The sequence below is a fragment of the Lissotriton vulgaris genome, chromosome 11 (assembly GCF_964263255.1).
Source record: "Lissotriton vulgaris chromosome 11, aLisVul1.2, whole genome shotgun sequence".
Lineage (NCBI taxonomy): Eukaryota > Metazoa > Chordata > Amphibia > Caudata > Salamandridae > Lissotriton > Lissotriton vulgaris.
The window spans coordinates 511,768,399-511,790,409 of record NC_141699.1 but is presented as its reverse complement, the minus strand read 5'-3'; the positions used below and the strand labels follow the sequence as shown (position 1 = coordinate 511,790,409).

At 44.2% G+C, this 22,011-nt stretch overlaps 1 protein-coding gene across 1 annotated transcript in view; it reads left to right on the top strand.

The window, feature by feature from the left end:
* ADD2 (adducin 2) overlaps nucleotides 1-22,011 on the top strand; it is a 440,390-nt gene that overhangs the window by 227,035 nt on the left and 191,344 nt on the right. Inside the window, exons 6-7 of the mRNA XM_086943577.1 lie at nucleotides 1,684-1,833; nucleotides 15,483-15,626. Of these exons, the coding sequence (XP_086799703.1) occupies nucleotides 1,684-1,833; nucleotides 15,483-15,626 (294 nt within the window). The remainder of the gene's footprint in view (nucleotides 1-1,683; nucleotides 1,834-15,482; nucleotides 15,627-22,011) is intronic.

Here is a 22,011-nt window from a genome sequence, read left to right as displayed (position 1 = left end):
TTCAGCCGTCTTCGGCCCGGCTTGCTTGAATCCTGATGGAGCAGTGAGAAAGGGACTCATGTCTGAGTATACCCTGCCACACCTATAGTGGCCAAAAACGATCCAGAAAGGGGGGTGGTGATGAACAGAGTGTCTGAATTAAGCAGACCACTCTTACCCAGTCCAATGATCAGGGCTTGATCCATCACCGTTATTTATCTCACTGCCCCATCCCAGCTCAGAACCTGGCTATATGCAAATCAGTCTGTCCCTGGCCCAGTGCATCATGGGAACAGGGCAGACCAAACTACCAAGCCAATTCTTCACCAGAAAGGAGACAAGCTACCGGGGACCGGTTTCTGGCATTTCAGCCGTCTTCGGCCCGGCTTGCTTGAATCCTGATGGAGCAGTGAGAAAGGGACTCATGTCTGAGTATACCCTGCCACACCTATAGTGGCCAAAAACGATCCAGAAAGGGGGGTGGTGATGAACAGAGTGTCTGAATTAAGCAGACCACTCTTACCCAGTCCAATGATCAGGGCTTGATCCATCACCGTTATTTATCTCACTGCCCCATCCCAGCTCAGAACCTGGCTATATGCAAATCAGTCTGTCCCTGGCCCAGTGCATCATGGGAACAGGGCAGACCAAACTACCAAGCCAATTCTTCACCAGAAAGGAGACAAGCTACCGGGGACCGGTTTCTGGCATTTCAGCCGTCTTCGGCCCGGCTTGCTTGAATCCTGATGGAGCAGTGAGAAAGGGACTCATGTCTGAGTATACCCTGCCACACCTATAGTGGCCAAAAACGATCCAGAAAGGGGGGTGGTGATGAACAGAGTGTCTGAATTAAGCAGACCACTCTTACCCAGTCCAATGATCAGGGCTTGATCCATCACCGTTATTTATCTCACTGCCCCATCCCAGCTCAGAACCTGGCTATATGCAAATCAGTCTGTCCCTGGCCCAGTGCATCATGGGAACAGGGCAGACCAAACTACCAAGCCAATTCTTCACCAGAAAGGAGACAAGCTACCGGGGACCGGTTTCTGGCATTTCAGCCGTCTTCGGCCCGGCTTGCTTGAATCCTGATGGAGCAGTGAGAAAGGGACTCATGTCTGAGTATACCCTGCCACACCTATAGTGGCCAAAAACGATCCAGAAAGGGGGGTGGTGATGAACAGAGTGTCTGAATTAAGCAGACCACTCTTACCCAGTCCAATGATCAGGGCTTGATCCATCACCGTTATTTATCTCACTGCCCCATCCCAGCTCAGAACCTGGCTATATGCAAATCAGTCTGTCCCTGGCCCAGTGCATCATGGGAACAGGGCAGACCAAACTACCAAGCCAATTCTTCACCAGAAAGGAGACAAGCTACCGGGGACCGGTTTCTGGCATTTCAGCCGTCTTCGGCCCGGCTTGCTTGAATCCTGATGGAGCAGTGAGAAAGGGACTCATGTCTGAGTATACTCATGCATTTATGACAGAAAATGCTACACCTGGAGGATAATCCCCTGAATTAATTTCTTTCACTACAGGAATAGTTTAGTGGGTGAAATTCGTGTGAAAGATTCTCCCACAGAATGTGAGAGGTGTCCTCCAGAAATCAGGCATTTTCATTAGAAGGCTTTAGTGATCTCAACTGACTCATCTGACATAATTATTGATGATTATATTTATGTGCATTTTATTTCATCACAGGTAAAGGTAAACATTTTGGGAGAAGTGGTGGAAAAGGGAAGTACCAATTTCGAAGCAGATGCTTCTGGATTCAGCCTGCACTCAGCTATATACGCAGCCAGGCCCAATGTGAAGTGTATCATCCACTTACACACTCCTGCCACTGCAGCGGTAAGAAGTTATTTTATTTTGTATTTGCTTCCATAGCCACTCGGCAAGTATTTTGGGAATGATCGTTTTAATGATTGGACTATAAAATGCATTTCTCCTAGATAAAAGTTAATTTTTCAGAATGTGATTGTAGATAGTTTTTCTTAGTAAGACTACATTCAGATCCACATGCTATAACAATATATGAGCTAGTTCCAAGCATAACGACGTGCCAGCTTGTAAAATACTGCACATTGTAATTAATTTTGTAGTACACTACACTGTGGAGGAATGTATAACTCCTCTAATATGAATGTTCTAACATTTGTTCAAATTCATTTTATTCAGTGTTCTTTATAGTTTCTCCGGTTCAGATTCTGATGCCCAGAAGGGGGTAGTAGCTTGCATGTGTGTAGTCTATAACCATTTGAATAACTTCAAGGCTATTGCCATTGCCAGCCAGGACCAGGCAGTGTCTGTGTTTTTCTGTGTCTCCTCCTTGTACTTTCAGCAGCTGTGGTGGTGCACAAGTATGAGGGCAGGACAAAAATGAGCTAAGCATGGGCCCCATCTAGCTTCTCAAGAGAGATGCGCCACAGGCCTAAGGAGACATTTAGGCTCACCCTTTTTTCCCCCAGTAACTCCACCCCAAACTTATTGATGCCCAGTTGTCTGTAGTTCCTGAGACAGAGGTAAATGGAGGATTACGGGGGTAATCATAATAAAGCCATAGCTCTGATATTGTTACCAAAAGTGTCCCAAAACATATATTCTCGCCTTTTCTAAGTTATTCTCAGTGTGGCAGCATGGAGTAAGCTAGCCCATATGCCTCTTTCCAGAAAGCACTTTTGGACCATGACTGCATCCTCATATTTTGAAGTGCCATGTCTGACAATATTTGTTTTGATGCCTTATCTGTACTTATAATCTGAAATCCCATTTTGTCTCTCATGTTGGTAGAGCAAGCCATGCCACATTGTGTTGTGACACTGTAACTTTGTCTTTCACATGGAGATTTAGCAACACCAGCTTCCTCTGGGCAAGTAATAAGCTCAGTTCTTCATCCTCCTACCACTCTGGCTGGCCCTGAATTCTTAAGTGGTACCTTCTCATAGTGTTCTTCAGCGGATCTACTCAGTTAATTGTTGTTTTATATAGCGTACCCTAGACCCAATGGGTGTCAGAGCGCTTTACAGACTTTCAGATTTTTAAACGTTTTTAGGATAAAGATCATCCAGAAGGCCTTGTTGCCCTTTGCAATGTCTGGAAGACAATACTTTTTTAGCAAAATTACAGACTGAAATGTAGTAGATGGAGTTCATTTCGAATTTTTCTCTTCGCAAATTTGTGGAACAGAAGCATTCATAGAACAAGATACCATCCATTACATTAGTCCAGAGACAACAGAAAAAGTCATTTGTATTAACGGCATAGATTGTGGTTCTGTGAGAGGCCTCTGCAGTTCAACTCTATAATCTTTTTCCCTATACTTATCATTTTTTCCCTCAAGAGCCACCACCAATATATTTGGTTTCAAAGGTTTGGCTACCATTGAAATGGAGGAGGCCTCAGTCTTGTTCAGGTCCTCAAACACTGTACCACTTACAGATGATGCAGGTCGATAAATTTGTGGGTCTTTCCTACTGTTTGACTTTCTGAGCCATCTGGGATAAAACCTATTCTCCACCTCCTTTTTTATTTCTCTTGGCCCTTCCTGGTTCATGATGTTTCTCAGCCATACTCCTCATCTGGGAATCGGAGCCCTCATTCGGTTTTGGCCAAGACTGGCTAGTAGTGTATGATACCATATCCAAATAGTCAAAAAGGGTGCTTAAAAATGTGAAATATAATAAGCCTAATATTGACCAGAAAGTCATTTTTATTCATTGACTAGGAACAAGTGTAACACACAAGGACCGATCCTCACTCACCAACTTGTGTAACACTCACTCAGCTGCTGGAAGAATCTATTGGTCACACTGTGAGAAAGTTCCACTCTATGGGAGCCAGTGGGCTGCATGAAGTCAGTCTAACCACCCCCTCCCATCCCAACACCAGCCTGTTCTGACATCTTCCTTATAGGCTTGCATACTTGGGCTTTCAGACAGCATCCTGACCCTCAGCAAGGCTCCCTTTTGGGACCTTTTGGTGCTATCCATCTCACTTCCCATGTATTCAGACTGTAACCTACTTCCCATTTACTCCCTCAGCAAATGATTTATGCTAGAACTGAGTGAGTCCTCTAAAAGTCTCCCAACAGTGTTACCAGTTATCACTTGAGGCTTTCCCCTAGCAAGCCTAAACGCTGTTAGTGGTGGGAACAGCTTACTCCAGCCTGCCAATCTTAAAAGGTTAATACATTAGGAAGATCTGCAGTGACTTTGCCTTCAGGCCTCCTGTTTTTACTGACTTTGTTTTTGTTAGCCTTAGGACTCTGTGTGCTTAACAAATGCTAAAGTGCTGGTGCTCTCTCCTTAAAACATGGTAACATTGGCTTGTACCCAAATGGCATATTTAATTTACTTATAAGTCCCTGGTAAAGTGCATTAAATGTACCCAGTGCTTGTAAATTAAATGATATTAGTGGGCCTGCAGCACTGATTATGTCACCCACTTAAGTAGCCCTTTAAACATGTCTTGGGCCTACCATTGCTGAGCTTGTGTGTGCAGTTTAAACTGGAATTCCGATCTGGCGAAGTAAACCTTTTGCCAGGCCCAATCTTCCTTCTTAATCCATATGAGGGAAAAATTCTTAACTTTTTGTTTTCACTACTGCAGGACCTATCTCTTCCATAGGAATGGCCTTATTACATTTTATAAGTGTAATCTCCAAATCGGAAGACATAAGCAGTTCATATTAGCGCTTTGATGCCTTGGTATAATGCGCTTTATAAATGCTACATTTACATTTTACATTTACATGTTTAGCGTCTTTGGAATCACAATTTACAATCCTAACATGGTGAAGTTGGATTTTAAATTGCAATTCTGGAAATGTCGTTTGTTGTAACTTGTTGCAAATAATTCTTATTTTGACATATGTTCAATTTGGTTTTTGACTGTGAATTGTGTTATTTATATGTGATGGTTTCTGTGTCAATTTGAGAAATATGTGCTTCTTTTTCAGTCAATACTCAATAAATAGGTGGAGTGTAGGCTAGTACGGAGCCAGGTGTTCGTGTAGTATTTTGAACTTTTAGAAAGTTGGCATTTTCTTGCCATAGCCATGTGGTGTCTGCAGCCTGGCTCTGGTCACATGACTGGTTGTAGATAGCAGTTGGGCTTTGTGTATTCCTCCTAGATAGCCACACACAATGGAAGCTTAGCAGTAACTGGATGGATAATCACTGGCAGCATGGTAGGGAGGAGCAAGTCCAAGCTTGCGTATAGAAAGCACTTGTGGAATCTAAAAAGAGATGCAATTGACAACTTATCTGCCAAACTTTTGTACACTCTCAACACCAATAGGCACAATAAATTTTGGAAGATGGTGAACAACCTAAGTGACATGTTCCAATCAGGAGACACAGTCAACATTTCAGAAGAAAACTGGTACCTTTCAAAACACTTCAGCCATTCAGGCTCTGCACCATGCCTGGAGAAGTTCACAGAACATCATGTGACACCATCTCCCGACCTTACTATCACTTCAACTGAACTCTTGGCTTCAAGCCCTCTGTCCATCCGGGCAGCCTCAATCGAGCAGCATATACTAAAATTCCAAAGAGAAGGAGCACCTGGCCCAAATGTGATTCTAACAGCTATCTTCAAGGAAGGCAAATATTTTGGGCAAGGCACCTCGAGTCAGTATACGAGAGCCTAATTACTTCAATCACCACCCCACCTCATAGAAAGGCTCTATCTTCACCCCAATCTACAAAGGAGGGATTGATTCTGTCCCTGCAAACTAAAGGCTTATAGAACTCTTGGGCGTGGAATCTAAATACTTTGCTGGCTTTCTCCTCAAAGAACTAGTGTCATGGGCAACTGAAAAGAGCATGATCGTGTTAAATCAAACTAGGCTCGCTAAAGAAGTTGCACAACAACAAATCTATTGGCCATATCCTTACTGTTTGACCAAAGCATGGAAACTAAGCAGCACCTCTACCGCTCTTTTATAAATTACATGGCTGCTTTTGATCGAAAGAAAAGCTGTGAAACAAGTTGGCCCATTAGAATATACCCAACCCACTGCTGAGAGCCTTAATTCTCCTCCATACTGACACTTGGGTCCAAATTAAGCTAGGAGATGGCACCCGCTTACAGAGAAAGATGTCAACCCATCAAGGGCTACTGCAAAGGTGTATGTTAACCCTTACTCTTTTTAACCTCTTCGTAGTTGACCTGCCCATCAGCCTAGTGCAGGTTAATTCACATGCACCGAAGCTAGGCAATACCATGCTTCTGTGTGTAATATATATGCCGATGATTTAGTGTTACTTAGCTGGACCAAAATAGGCCTCCACAGGCTTCTGAAGGCTACAGCATTAGACTCCAATGCAAACGCAGTGGAGATCAATTTAAAGAAGTCTAAAAATATGATTCAGGGAGAATCACCTTGGAGCTCTCAACAGTGGCACATGGGCAAGGATAAAGCAGAGGAGGTACAAGAATACAAGTACCTGGGTATGCTTCTAGACAGACAGGGCTCCTTCAATCAACATCTGGAACTCATGCGCCGGATATCAATTGCTCTTACTGCAGATTTCAGGTGCATCAAGGTAGCCACAGCATCCTCCATATTCCTACTTCTTCTAAAAATAATTCAGGCCAAATTTGTTCCAACTATTGACAATCGAAGGAAAGCCTTAGGAACACAGACACCGGTCACCTTGACAATGCCATCACCAAACTCTTTAAGTCCGTTTTTTCCCTGCTAGTATACTTGTCTCCAGCCAAGCTGCATCTCGAATTCAGCCTAGACAAGCAATCTATAGCAAGGCAGGGAGCCTTCATCAAACTCTGCTATAAGCTAAAGGAAGCCAGCAGTGGACCCTGAACCATCATCTCTGGGTAGAAATCAGCAGTAGAGGTCACTCCATGGCCAGAGATTACCTTACCAGCTCCTTGGCAACACTAGGATTAACAGAACAATGGGAGATCCTTTCCAGCTATTCCGAAGTTAAGCTCATGGTCAACGAGAACGTTAAAACTTGTTGGCTGTTGACAGATAAAGAGGCATTTGCACTAAGTTGGCAGGATTGTCTCACAATGGTGTCCTATACCAAGCAAACACCTCAACAAAACATACTTGGGCAATGCCATTAAAGCCCTGACTAAAACATTGTTCCTGAGGTATCGTTTGGGCTGTCACCATCATTTCCAGATTTTCCACCATGGAAGCGATCCAGCACAATGGAGCTCTAACTATTTTGTGGAAATGTTCCTGAGACCTTGGTCCACCAGATCTATACATGTGAAGCAAACATAAAAGATCGAAGAACTATGGAAAGACCAGCATGGAACCAGAGAGGGATACATTGCTGCAGGCCCGCAGTATTAGCTCGTTTAACTTGACAGACATACAGCAAACTGCAGGCTCACAAAGTACCTGATTAGACTGGACCGGAAAATTAACCGTTTACTTGACTCTATAACCCTTGCGGCTACTCAAGCCCCCTGAACAAGCTTTTCACATGTATTTTGTGTTGCACCGTCACGTTAACGTAAACAGGCAGACCTGGAATGAAGCTGTATTTATCCTATGGACAAACCTGTTGCACTAGGCATTTTAAAGTTGCAACATTTTGCACCATGTTTTATTCATTGTTATTAACCAAAGTGCCTCCTTGTAAGTTTATAATGAATGGTTTTATGTATGCACTTAGTGAAATGTTTTTTTAAGAACTGCACACCTAATAAAATTAAACTTGAAATCAGAAACTTAATCTGGTGTCTGACCTACGCTCCATCACAGGAGTCCTAAAGTTTTGACTTTGATCCGATCCAACATGACCAGATATCTGCTGTTGGAATTTTATGTTTTTATGTGCTCTAGTGCAGTCTATTACTTACAAATGAATTACTCTGATTCTACTGATTGGATTATTGTCATTTTGGTCTTGTTTTATTTATTAATTTGAGCTTTATTTTCCTAACCTGATGTGGGATCTTTTTGTGTGGTGTTTTCACTGTTTTACTGTTTGAGGTGCTGCACAAATACTTTGCACATTGTGTCTAAGTTAAACCTGAGTACCTTGTGCCAAGCTACTAGAGGGTTGACCAAAGGTTCGTTTGGGGTTTGCTTGCGCCTTATCCTGACTAGTAATATGGTTGCTGCTTGACCAGGGTTCGCTCTCCAGTCAACCAGAAGACCCCATTTCTAGCAGGACCCATTTAGCCTGTTTTGCTGATAGCCAACTACCCTCTTCTTTATAATATGGATGGCATTGATGTTGGTTCTAATCCTATAGCCATCCCCTTCAAATTACCCTTATTGTACCTTTACTTTCAAATCAGAGTGTGTTCAGGTTGTAGAGCTGGCTAAATATGACCATGTGTATGATCTGCAAGACTACGCTTCACTCCCTAGTCAATGAGTTATCTGGCATCCTGGCAGTAGGCTACTGCATTGAATGCATGTAAAGGGGTAACTAACCCTCGAGAAAGGATGAAGTTAATTTTACAAAATTCCATTCATATGTGTGTATCATGCTAAGTTATATCTCCAAGGGATGATAGCAGACCTCCAAAAGTTTTACTTATGATACTGTTGTAAATATAGGCCTGGAGCCGGGTATTATTTAGGTTGCTTTATTCAAGAAAGTCAAGTCTTCAAGATGTTAATATGAAAGATATAGCGAAGACCCACCAGGAGTGACCAGCTTGCCACTCAGCCTGCCTAGTTCCAACTGCCAGTTGTCTTCAGGCTAAGCCCCAAACACTCCATAATGTCACCAAACGTTCTACTGGTGACATCATGTGAATGACAACGGAATCCCACAGGTAGAAAAGAGACAGGCTAAATACAACAGATACCTTACCAAAATATGACGTACAGAGATAAATTGATAGGACTCGGCACATCTCCTAATGCCTGGGGACTACTATGCTAAAGGCAATATCATGCCCAATACAACAAGCTTAGCTAAGGTGAGTCTTTAGTGCCATAGCTTCTATTACCAGATTTATTGCACTGCCAATGCCTGGGGCCCACCCCTCTCCGAACCACCGCAACAGGTGCACAATGTCCTTTTGCCCGTATATTTAGCCTGACATTGCTGAAAAAACACTTGAGATTACCAGCGAGGGTTCCAGATGGATTGGTGTGGTAGTCTTGTCAATAGTAGGAAGATATGACACGGAGACCTGTATTCTAGTATATACTGTACATGCATCTCTTACTGAGTGCCAACCTTAAATGACTTTAGAGGCCTTACTCAGTATTGAATTGCATAGTGGTGTTGGTAGTAATGTGTGTGTGTTTTGCATGTGTGAGAAGATGATCTTGTTTGTGATTCATAGTGCCTTACACTATATTTGATGCCAACTCTGAGTCTATAGTAGATGACAATGCATATAAAGAGTTTCTTCTAACATCAAGGACTGATGCCCCTAGAATTGCGCTAAGCATAATTGCCTCTGTTGTTCATGACTGCACCACACATTCTAATTTTGCCACATTTTCCAAGTGGTATCTTTTGTTTTATGGAGGCCATCCATTCGGCATACAAGAAAACATTCAATTCCCTTATTAGGGATACAGTTCCTCTTCTGTACGTTTTAAGGATATCACTAATAAATTAGTAGTTCTAGGTTCTACGATCATATAGAGGAATGAAGTAAAAATTCCTCCACTTCCAGGTTTGTAGAATAAATGACATGCACATTATTAAAATAACCACACCAAGCTTGTAATGTCTTGAAAATAAATATTTTGGGCAGGTTAGAGCAAGTCATTTGAAAACCGGTTGCAGTTCAGAATGTTTAGCAACATGAAGATAAATTCTTTATTTCCTGAACGTAACAGTGTAATAATTAAGCACCGTAATTAATATTTATCACTTCCAAAACATGCTTTGCTTTGCAAAGGAACAAGGTGATCCAATCTATTAAACCATTAGTCAAATCGCCCAGTTAAAAATGGGTGACTTCATCTGTTATGGAGTTGAGATCTAGGATCTCAGCGTAGATGTATCATCCCGCTGTTGGGTTCCATAACGTGTTTGGAAAATAACAGCGGGCATATGCTAATCTGCAAAAACAGCTCCAATAAAGGCAGACCTTGGCTTTATTTTCCTTAAGGTGAAGATCATCATGGCAGATACCTACCATGAAATTAGGAGATAGTATAGTCAGACCAGCTACCTATCACAGACCATGGAAGGAGACTGACAAACCTAACACGAGAATTGCCTATGTGACCATACTACTATAAAAGAAGCTTGACACCTTACCCTCTTCATAGCATCGCTTTTGCAAAGGAGAAACGAGGACCCTGCATAACTGACGCCTAAAAAAACAGAAAGATGAATCACTCACACAAGGCATCATTGTCAATCACACAAAAACATCATCTGCCCAGAAATATATTTAAATATGAAACTGTGAACCCTGCACATCATGATAGAAAGTCAAGTCAAGTCAAGTCAAAACATTTGTATAGCGCACTACATACCCAGAGGGTTTCAAGGCGCTTAGGAAGGGGAGTTGGATTATTTGTCAAATATCCACGTTTTAAGCTGCTTTCTGAACGCTAGGCGATTCTGGGTGAGGCGAAGGTAAGCGGGGAGTGAGTTCCATGTTTTGGCAGCCAGGTATGAGAAGGATCTGCCTCCCATGGTGGTCTTGTTGATGCGAGGTACAGTGGCGAAGGCTTGGCTGGAAGAGCGAAGTTGGCGGGAGGGGGTGTAGAAGGACAGTCGAGAGTTGAGGCAATCTGGTCCGATGTCGTAGAGTGATTTGTGTGCGTGGGTAAGCAGTCGGAAAGTGATCCTCTTATTGACGGGTAGCCAGTGGAGGTCTTTAAGGTGACCAGAGATGTGTTCGTTGCGTGGGATGTCTAATATGAGCCTGGCTGAGGCGTTTTGGATTCGTTGTAGTTTCTTCTGGAGTTTAGCGGTGGTACCTGCGTAGAGGGTGTTTCCGTAGTCCAGTCGGCTCGTGACTAGAGCGTGGGTGACTGTTTTCCTTGTTTCGGAGGGGATCCAGCGAAATGTTTTTCTGAGCATGCGAAGAATGTTAAAGCAGGAAGAGGATACAGCGCTGACTTGTCTGTTCATTGAGAGTGAAGAATCCAGGATGACGCCAAGGTTCCGTGCGTGGTCTGTCGGGATGGGTGCATTTCCGAGGGCTTCCGGCCACCAGGAGTCGTCCCATGCAGAGGGGGATTTACCTAAGATGAGGACTTCGGTTTTGTCTGAGTTCAGTTTCAGACGGCTTTGTTTCATCCATTCGGCGACTTCTTTCATTCCTTCGTGTAGGTTAGTTTTAGCGGTGCTGGGGTCCTTGGTGAGAGATAGGATCAGTTGAGTGTCATCCGCGTAAGAGATGATGTTGAGGTTGTGTTGTCGGGCGATGGCCGCGAGGGGGCTCATGTATACGTTGAAGAGGGTGGGACTGAGTGAGGATCCTTGTGGTACGCCGCAGATGATTTCAGAGGCCTCGGACTTGAATGGTGGGAGGCGGACTCTCTGGGTTCTTCCGGTGAGGAACGAGGTGATCCATTCCAGTGCCTTTCCTTGGATTCCGATGTTTCTGAGGCGTTGTAAAAGGGTGCTGTGGCAGACTGTGTCGAAGGCTGCAGAGAGGTCGAGGAGGATGAGGGCGACTGTGTCTCCATTGTCCAGTAGAGTTCGAATGTCGTCTGTTGCTGCGATGAGGGCGGTCTCAGTGCTGTGTTTGGCTCGGAAGCCGGATTGTGAGGGGTCGAGTGATTTGTTGGCTTCGAGGAAGGCGGCGAGCTGGTTGTTGACCGCTTTTTCGATGACTTTGGCCGGGAATGGAAGAAGCGAGATGGGGCGGTAGTTTTTGAGTTCGGTGGGGTCTGCTGTTGGTTTTTTCAGAAGGGCGGTGAGTTCAGCGTGTTTCCAATCTTCTGGGAAGGTAGCGGAGTTGAGGGAGCAGTTGATGACGTCTCGGAGGTGCGGAGCTATGACGGAGTCAGCTTTGTTGAAGATGTGGTGGGGGCATGGGTCTGTGGGGGATCCAGAGTGGATGGAATTCATCAGGCGGATGGTGTCCTCAGTGGAGATTGGGTTCCAGGCGTTAAGGGTGTTAACGGGGGGAAGATGGTCAGTTGATGGTAGGGTGGGTTGGTCTCCGGGTTGGTTGTCAAAGCTGTTGTGGATGTCAGCAATCTTGTTGTGGAAAAAAGAGGCTAGGGAATCGCAGAGGGTTTGAGAGGGGGTGATGTCGTTGGAGTTGGCCGAGGGGTTGGAAAATTCCTTGACGATGTTGAAAAGTTCCTTGCTGTTGTGGGCGTTGTCGTCAAGTCGATCTTTGAATGCTGTTTTCTTGGCTTTTCGGATCAGTTGGTGGTGAGTACGGATGGCGCTTTTGAAGGCGTCCTTGTTGCTGGTGGATGGGTCTTTTTTCCAGGCCTTTTCAAGGGAGCGGCACAGTTTCTTGGATTTCTTGAGATCATCGTTGAACCATGAGGCCTTCTTGTTGCCATGTTTGTGTTGACGTTTTTTCAGTGGTGCTAAGGTGTCGGCGGTGTTGGATAACCAAAGGGTGAGGTTGGAGGCGGCTTCGTTGGCGTTAGAAGAGAGGGCTGGGGAGGTTTGAAGGAGTGATGTGGAGATCTGCTCTGTGGTGATTTTGTTCCAGTTTCTTTGTAGAGTTGGTTGGAGGTGGATGATGGGTTTCGGCTTGTTGTAGGTGAAGTGAACGCAGCTGTGGTCAGTCCAGAGGAGATCTGTAGTGTGGCTGAAGGAGACATGGTTGCTGGAGGTGAAGATGGGGTCGAGAGTGTGACCTGCGATGTGTGTGGGGGAAGTGACCAGTTGTTTAAGTCCGAGGTTGGCGAGGTTGTCTAAGAGGGTGGCGGTGTTGCGGTCGATGATCTTTTCAAGGTGGAAGTTGAGGTCTCCCAGAAGGATGTAGTCTTTGGAGGGGAGCGCGTGTGGGGTGATGAAGTCCGTGATGTCTTCACTGAATTTTGCGCGGGGTCCTGGTGGTCTATAGAGGAGGGTGCCTCTGAGTGTGGTCTTGGGGTCGATGTGGATCTGGAAGTGAAGGTGTTCGGAGTTGGCGAGGTTGGCATCAGAGCTGGTTGAGATGCGGATTGTTTTCTTATGGACGATAGCGATTCCACCTCCTGTATGGTCGGTGCGGTCCTTGCGTGTGATCTTATAGTCATCAGGGATAGCGATGGCGATGTCCGGGGCGGAGGAAGCGTTCATCCATGTTTCCGTTAGGAAGGCGACGTCAGGAGAGATGGTATCTAGTAGGTTCCAAAGGTCAATGGCGTGTCTGTGGACCGAGCGGGTGTTGAGAAGGATGCAATCTAGGTGGTTGGGGTCGGGAATCTGTGGTGTGGTCGTAGCGGAGATGTTGTTGGTGCCGCTAAATTTGCAGGAGAAGCAGGAGAACGGTCCATGGGTGCGTCCAGGAGCAGCTTGGACGCAGTTGGGGGCGCGACCGGGGTTCAGGGCTAGGAGGGTGGCGGCATCGTAGGTAACGCGGGGGGGCTGGGCAGCGCGAGGGGCAGGGGGTCTGGCGCTGGGCGCGGTCCAGGCGCTGACGCGGCCGTAGCGCGTGGACGCTGCGCGTAGTACCATCTGACTTAAATGGAAAGTGGAGGGGGCGGAGCGTGGGAGGGGCAGCTGGGAGGCTGGGAGGAGACACGGGCCACAAGCACAACAAATGGAGGGAGGGAAAGTGAAACTGGGGCACGGACACACAGAAGGGGACAGCTAAAACCCAGTGAATGCAGCGCTATGTAAGTAAAATATGCTGTACAGTAAAACGAAATTACACAGGGCAGGCAATGCAGCGCTATTATAATAAAATAAAATAAAATGTAATATGCCCTAAATAACGATACCACACAGGCAATGAGCGCTAGTCCGGCGTCGAGGCGCTAGAACTGCAGGCGATGTCTGGCAGTAATTAGCAGGAGTGTTTCCAGGTGGTAGGGGAAGTGAGGCAGGGAGCGAGAGGGAGCGACCATCGAGGAGAGAGTCCAGCTGGTCACAGAGAGCCAGGGGAGGAGCGCTCTGACTCGGCCAGTGCGTGGGAGGGGCAGCTGGGAGGCTGGGAGGAGACACGGGCCACAAGCACAACAAATGGAGGGAGGGAAAGTGAAACTGGGGCACGGACACACAGAAGGGGACAGCTAAAACCCAGTGAATGCAGCGCTATGTAAGTAAAATATGCTGTACAGTAAAACGAAATTACACAGGGCAGGCAATGCAGCGCTATTATAATAAAATAAAATAAAATGTAATATGCCCTAAATAACGATACCACACAGGCAATGAGCGCTAGTCCGGCGTCGAGGCGCTAGAACTGCAGGCGATGTCTGGCAGTAATTAGCAGGAGTGTTTCCAGGTGGTAGGGGAAGTGAGGCAGGGAGCGAGAGGGAGCGACCATCGAGGAGCACCACATTAAACAAGGTTGATGTTTCTGACAAGCAGCAGCATTGTACCCATGGAAAGAGGTTAGCGACACAGTTTCAAGCACAGTAAGATGTGCCTATGCTGTGACTCTCCTAGTGAGTCACTCACCCATACCTGGATGATATGCAAAGCACACACACAGATCAGAAGAACAATCTGGGAGATATAGGATTCTGACTGAGGCGGTTACTAATCCAGTGATGAAACCTATACTAGGCGAGCTGCTAGAAGAGCGACAATTTCCCCAAGTCCCTGAGGACACTTGTATCAGGCACAAGCTATATCAAGAGAAAGGAGGGAAGGAGTAGAGAGAGTGACGATAAAGGAGAAGAGAGAGAGGAGAGAAACTGAGAGTGAATAAATGGATTTGAGAGATTGTGGGAGGAGATGAAGGGAGTGGGACATTTTGCATAGTTCCCTAGTCCGGCCCTGTATTGGAATATTCTGTTTCTAACAAAACTTTAACTCTACTACTTAAACTCAATCCCTAGCCTAGGTTCCGGTCTCTTCCTAGGAGCCATAAAGAAGGACTCTTTCTGCCATACTGCCTGAAAAAACCAAGCACCTCTGTAGCCAATCCCACTTTACCCAAGAATGTGACGCAAAAGGCTCGGACTCGTAGTAATGAAGATTATTGACATGTAATCAGGACATTTTTTGTTACAAACAATTCATCAACATACTTACAAAGAATACCTACAAATGTCCATTCATCATATTTAAGTTCCTTTAAAAACGAACCCACACTGTTTCCTCATGTTGTATAGGTGAATGCTGGTTTTGGCTGAAGGTGGCTCTAGTGGTAGTTGCGGAGTTCACTAGGCCTGATTCACAAAAGGCCTCAGCACTCGTGGCGGAGGCTCCGCAGTCGTGGGGAGTCCTCGCACTCGGGATAGCATCTCTGCAATGAGAGTTCTCCCTGTGGAGGTTCCGCCCGAGTGCCGAGACTCCCTCACGATTGCGGGCCCTCCTCCGTAAGTGTGAAGGACCTTTGTGAATCAGGCCCATAATGTTTATTTTTTAACATGAATATATTATTGGTAAAACATAGTTGCTAACATTGAATGTTGATTGTGTTAGTATAATAAGTGTGTTTTTTTTCTCAAGGTGTCTGCAATGAAATGTGGCATTCTTCCAGTCTCACATGAAGCACTGCTGGTTGGGGATGTAGTGTACTTTGATTTCAATGGTGACATGGAAGAGGAAACTGACAGGATTGAGCTTCAGAAGTGCCTAGGTCCAACCTGCAAGGTACGGTAGCATATACGTGCTAATACTACTTTAAAACGTAAGTACTATTACTAATTTTGCCATTTGAAACTTTTATAGTGTCCACGTTTTGTTTATGGACCTGCAACAAGATATTTTCTGAATTCGACAATAGCCTTCCTTTCTTGTTAAGCAATTTGTGAGTTTAAATTTTCTCGAAAGTAGAAAGGTTTGAGATTGGTTCAAAGGCCGTTTGTATAACATTAATTTAACCTTGTTTTTTTCTGATTCGTCATATCCTGTGAAATCTACATGTGAATGTATTTTCTGGCTCTACATTTCACGGGGACTGTAGAATGTGAACATCTTATTCAAAGAGATCCTGCAGAAAGTGGGGGCTGTTAGACACAGGAGTTTGCAATATAATTTGACACATCCATGTTTCTTACTCACGCTTGTCTGTGGGGTTGATAGAACCTCATTATTTTCTAGGGGGCACTGAAAACCTCCCTCACCCCAAGTATAGGATTAACTGTTAGCAGGAGTTTGGTTTAAATAGGGACAGATGCTGCGATTGGACGAGTTCCAGATTTCGTTTTAAAGAGAAAGCTCTTTCTAAATAATCGGATTACTGCATCCCTCATTCGATGATTGAAAGCAGTCATAGTACTGTCACTAAATGTATTTTTAAAACACGTTTTCTAACTCAGAATACAATGCAGACAACTCTCATGTTTGCCAGACCGCCATCCGTATTAACCTATGGTGCAATTTTAGCAATGATTTGTTTCCATACAGACATTGCCCGAAAGTGAACACTGCTCCGGTCGTATTTTTATTTTGGAGTTTATGCAGCTCGAACTCGACCCGAAGAGCGCTTTACATGAGCACCAGTTACATAACACATGGTCACTTTCATTTTTTTTGTGTAAGGCACGGGGAGATTAAGTGATTTGCCAAGAATCACAGGATGTTGATCCAATGCTAAGACTCGAACCTCGTTCCTCAGTTCCAAAGTTGCCAGCTCTGGCCCCGACGCCACACCCTCTCCCTCAGGCTCATTACCAGACCCCTCATCATTTCACCACCCAACATTGAACGTGGAGCACCATGGCTTCCGTATTTGAAAATAAATGTCTTTTTCATTTTATTGTATTATTGTGGCAATTCTCTTTAACCAATTGAGAAGAACACCTTGTGGATTATGGGGTATGTTAAGTCTTTTCTGCAGGCAGTTTTATTTGTATTTTGGCATATTTCCTGTTTCCAATAAAGCAAATAAATTTGGAGTGCGCTTTGGGTCAGGCTGTTGTCTGTCACGTGTCTTCTGTTGTTTCTTTTGAAAAAAAATTATTTGGTTTTTGTATAATCATAAGATACATAAATTTACATTGAAAATATGTTCACTTTTACCCCCTGACCCCCCCCCCCCCACCCCGTAGTCTGGCACGTTTCTATAAAGAAAGAAAGAGAAAAAAAAAACAGAGAAGAAAAAGCATAGCAGCCAAATTACACACAAGTTTGCCACACAGGATGATTAAGTGCTACGTCTGGTTAATCAATTAAATAACTGCCTGGTGTAATTTTGTTTCGCACTAAATCTAAATAACCATATTAATTATTGTAAGCACAAAAACAAAATTCGGATACCAATACAAAAATAATCGCGTTTTCATCAGTCAAACTGCTACGTTGTGTAAGATTTGTTCCCCAAACAATCTTCAATAATAATGACACAAATATAACGAAGTTAGGTTTGAAGGAGTCAAAGATTATTATTACTTTATATGGCACCATTCCTGTAGCGGAGCACAGATTTTCAAACCAATAGTTCGTTTCCTTTTACCTTTCCCTTTATAGATTGCAATTTCCAGTCTAAATGCGGCTAGTAATCTAGAGAACCATTGCTGGAATGAGGGAGCAAATTCATCTAACCAGGCCATTGCGATGCACATCCGAAAAACAGCCATTGAGATAAATATAAATTCCACCCCTTGTCCTTTCCACTTAGGGTCAGTAGCACCTAAACGCATAATTTCAATAGTTAGATTGATTGGGTTTTTCAGCACCGCCGAGATAAACCTCTCAATATCAAGTTTCAGTTGGGATAAACCATCACATGTTGCACATATATGTACACAGTCTGCATTCGGAATATGGCACCGGGGACAGAGTGTTCCTTTACTGGGCCCCCATTTTGCAATTTTATCCGGGGTATAATACAGCATGAAACAAGTTTTATAAAATTGTGTTTGTAATTTGGTGGATAAGAGATAAGTTTGTGACATAGCCATTGTTCTATCAAATTCTTCGGGAGGTATACCAATTTTATTTTCCCATTTCAAGGCTATGTTTCCTATATCATCAGGTGCTGAGTTACTTAATAGAGTATATATTGCACTAATAGTGTTTGCTTTTTTGGACGATAGTACCTCAAATACTTCAAATTTTTTGCATATAATTCCACTAAGATTCCTTCTAGTGATATAATCCCGAATTTGTAGGTATTTGAAGAAATCTCGGTTATTAATTTGATATTTTACTCTCAGTTCCTCAAATGAGAGAAGCCCCGTAGAAGAGCAGAGATTGCCGAAGTGTGTAATTCCAGCTGCTTCCCATTTCTTCATAAAATTATCCCTAAATATTTAAAAAGTGTATAGCATGAAATTTGCCCAATGTCCATCATTTTTCTTAATTTTTTCACAATTTTAAAGGAGTGTAGAAGCGGCTTAAATTTTACTTTTTTGTGATAGCTGTCATGTAGATGACGCCATAAATATCCTAAACTTCTTTCACCTAACATTAATTTATAAATAGTTGCTTGTTCACCCCAAGATACTTCACTTGCTGATCCAATTCGAAGAAGCTCTTGACTATTATTTTTGTCTTCTCTTGTTTCAATGAGTTTCTTCCCTCTTAGTCTTATCCTGGGGCATTTAAGTCTCCAAAAATTCTAGGTGGATGAGTTTATGCTTCCCATCATGCTACCCATGTTAAATATATATACATATATATTTTATAATTCTTTTGCAAGGACACGGCAGCAGCAAAGTGCTACTGGACCACTTGTCCATTGTTTTGTACTTTTGCACAATTTATCACTATTTTTCATTTACTGTTCTAACATGGTTGCCACCATGTTAGAACGGTATATTAACAATAATAGCATGGATGTTATGTCTCACAACACACAGGGGTGTGCTTGAATCTCAACAGTCGTATGTGCATCAGTGCATTCATTAAGAAAGTGGAATTGGTTTTCATTAATAGGAAATGTGCCCTCCCTCTATGCACGTGTCATGATGCATATATTCACAGGTGAATATCAATAAAACATTTTTTTTAAAGCGATGTTACAGCAAATAGCGTGAACGTTTAGTGCTCAGACCCATTGGCTTTTCCGATACTTATTATTTGATGCCTTCTATGCATATACTATTTTATTAAGGTTTACTCAAACATTGCTGTAGCATAAGCCTTACACCATTGGGAATTTTTGAAAGAAAGTAAATAAACATTTTCATTTGTGAAAGCTTATCACCATAACTGAATTCAACCCTACACATGTTGCTAAAAATAAACACACTTAAATGCGTGTACACACACACACACACACACTCGTTTACACCTGCCTAAAATTCGATTTACATGTAAGCTCCTTGTAAAGTGGTATACCATATACCCAGGGCCTGTAAATAACATGCTACTAATGGGCTTGCAGCACTGATTGTGCCATCCACAGAAGTAGCCTTTCAAACTTGTCTCAGGCCTGCCACTTTACATCCTGTGTGTGCAGTTTACTGTCCCTTCGACTTGGCCTTATAATTTACTTAGCCAAGTTTCAAACTCCCTTTTATTCCACATAGGCCCCTCCTAAGATAGGCCCTAGGTAGCCCTATGGCAGGGTGCTGTGTAGGTAAAAGGTAGGACATTTGTATGTCCTGGTAGTGTGAGGCCGACTCCTCTCATAGGCTGGCATTGGGAATACCCTTCTATACCATTTTTAAGTGGAAATTCCTGATCAGAAAGGAGTTGCTTTGCAATTTTCGGTATGTTTAGAATGATAATGATAAATCATCCTTACTGGTGAAGTTGATTTCACATTACTAATTTAGAAATGGCACTTTTAGAAAGTGTTTTTTTTAAAACAACAATGGTCCCATGCAACACAGGATAAATCATACAAATGAATACAGACACAATGGATTCTTTATTTAAGTGACTTGTCCAGCCGGACAGTGGTCAGCGAGTAGATTTACTTTATAGCACAAATTACAGAGAGAATATCCTTCAACAATCTCACGGTGTGGGGCACAAGCCTGTACTAAAATTACACATAGACACTTTAGTACACTCAAAGTGAACAGGAAAGGGCTTTTAGGCAAAAAGCTTAAATTGTTCTTTAAATCATAGTGTGAACAAATATTCTAAGATGCGCCATTACATCAACATAGTGCATGGTATACACACTGTATATGGCACATGAATTGGTCGACGGCGTTTCGATCCCACATTTGAATCACAGGGATCATCATCAGGACATTTCATAAATGCCTAATAGTTACAAGCCTCTAAAACCATGTAAATTCCTTGGCTTGATTCCGTATGGGAATTAAATTACGGCAGTCACCAGAGTCGGGACCGGTCAGCGGGAATCGGGAATCCGATTGTTGTATTAAAAACTGGGAGTACCGGATCAGTCGGTATCAAGTCCTCCTCGTCTATGCGTTCTGTGATAGGCTGGTGTAGAAAGTGGGCATTTCTCTGTGCTTGTAACTTTGTGTCTGATAGGCTGTCTCCAATACACATCTGGACTGGGTGACAGCTACATCTGGTGCATTCCTTCTAGACAGCCACAATGCAGGAAGGGCTGGGTGTGACGGGGATACATCTGCATTCATCTGCAAACTGATAGTCTTCCTGGGCAGGAAGAGCGAGATGTGGCTCCACTTACATCGGAATAGGTTGTGTCCTGTCCTCACACTAAGGGACGATTTAGCCTTTAATGACAATCTGGAGCCAAGGCTGGGCTGGAAGGGATGTTTTGTGCACTTCAGAGGGCTCCTTTGAAGTCACCCCCTACATAAAAGGCAGTTTTGGTTATGAGTACTGGGGCTATGGCCCCATGTAATGAGACGCAGCGTGGCACTTGTTACCAGACGCTGCTGGATCTTCATTTGCACATTGCCAGGAGGACTGTTTTGCTGCCAGGAGGGACTGTCACCTTGCTAACTTCTTTTCTGTGTTGACCTACTGTCTGCTGAGTGTGGGGCTGCAGAAGGGACTGCCACTCTACAACTGCCTGGATGTGCTAGACTGCTGCCTGCTATCTTATTTTGTGCCCCCATAGTGTTCTCCAAGGGCTTGTTGGCTTGCAATCTGTTTGTTGGGTTCTCAGTGCCTTCAAAGATCCCCCTGCCTACCCCGTTACTCTGCAGCTGGTGAGTTTGGCAGTGGGGCCCTGGCATGATCAGCGCGTGGCTGATACACCATTGGTTGAGGCCTGAGTGCTGTCTGCCTTGCCAGGTCAAGTGCCTCACCAAGGACCAGCACTGTCTTGGCCTGACTTATGCTGCCCTTGTAGAGCACCTCAAGCCCCTAAACACTCTAAAAGCAAAGTGCGTCACCCTGGACCAGCATGTCCCCGTCCTGGCTTGTGCTGTACAGGCCGTTCACGCAGAGCTGCATTCCTGAATGAGACAGGTTGCCTATGCAACACAGAGACTCAGACGACATCAGTGCTGCCTCTACCGCGCCACCAGGGCGCGGAATCCAGCGTGGTACAGACATGTCCATTACTCATTTAGAGGTGCACACCTTGATCTGGAACCCAGCGGTGGTTTGCAGTCGCGTTGCTCTACCCGGAAGAGGCCACCGTATTTGCCCATCTTTATTCAGACCTCAGCAGCGGTGTGCCGCCACCTGGATCAGCCTGAGAGAGGTATTGTGAGAAATTAAGCTGCGCTGCACGCGAAGGTGGCTGGACTTGAACCTGCAATGAGTGAGGTACTGTGACCAGATGTAGTTGCGCTGCACGTATGGGTGGCTGCGTTTGACTCTGCCTTCAGTGATAATCCGTTTTCACTCAGAGGAATTCGTGGAACATTGCGTTTCCATGCTCCGGGGTTGGCAAAGTCCTCCTGTTCAATCCCTGTGGGGATTTCACAGAATTACAGTGAAGAAGCTAATAGGAGCGCAGGTACTTCTGTGCCCTTTCGTTACATACGGCAATCAATGCGATATTGTCTCTAAAAACCTGTATAACTTGCAAAGTGCTTGTGTGAGTTGTGTCGTTTTGGTCTTGTTTTGGTCATAATGTGGCAATCTATTTTTATTACCCTGTGTGGAGTCTCTTTTTGTGATACATGCATTGTGTTAGTGTGTATATTGCACAATTGCTTTACAAATTACCTCTGTAGATAAGCCT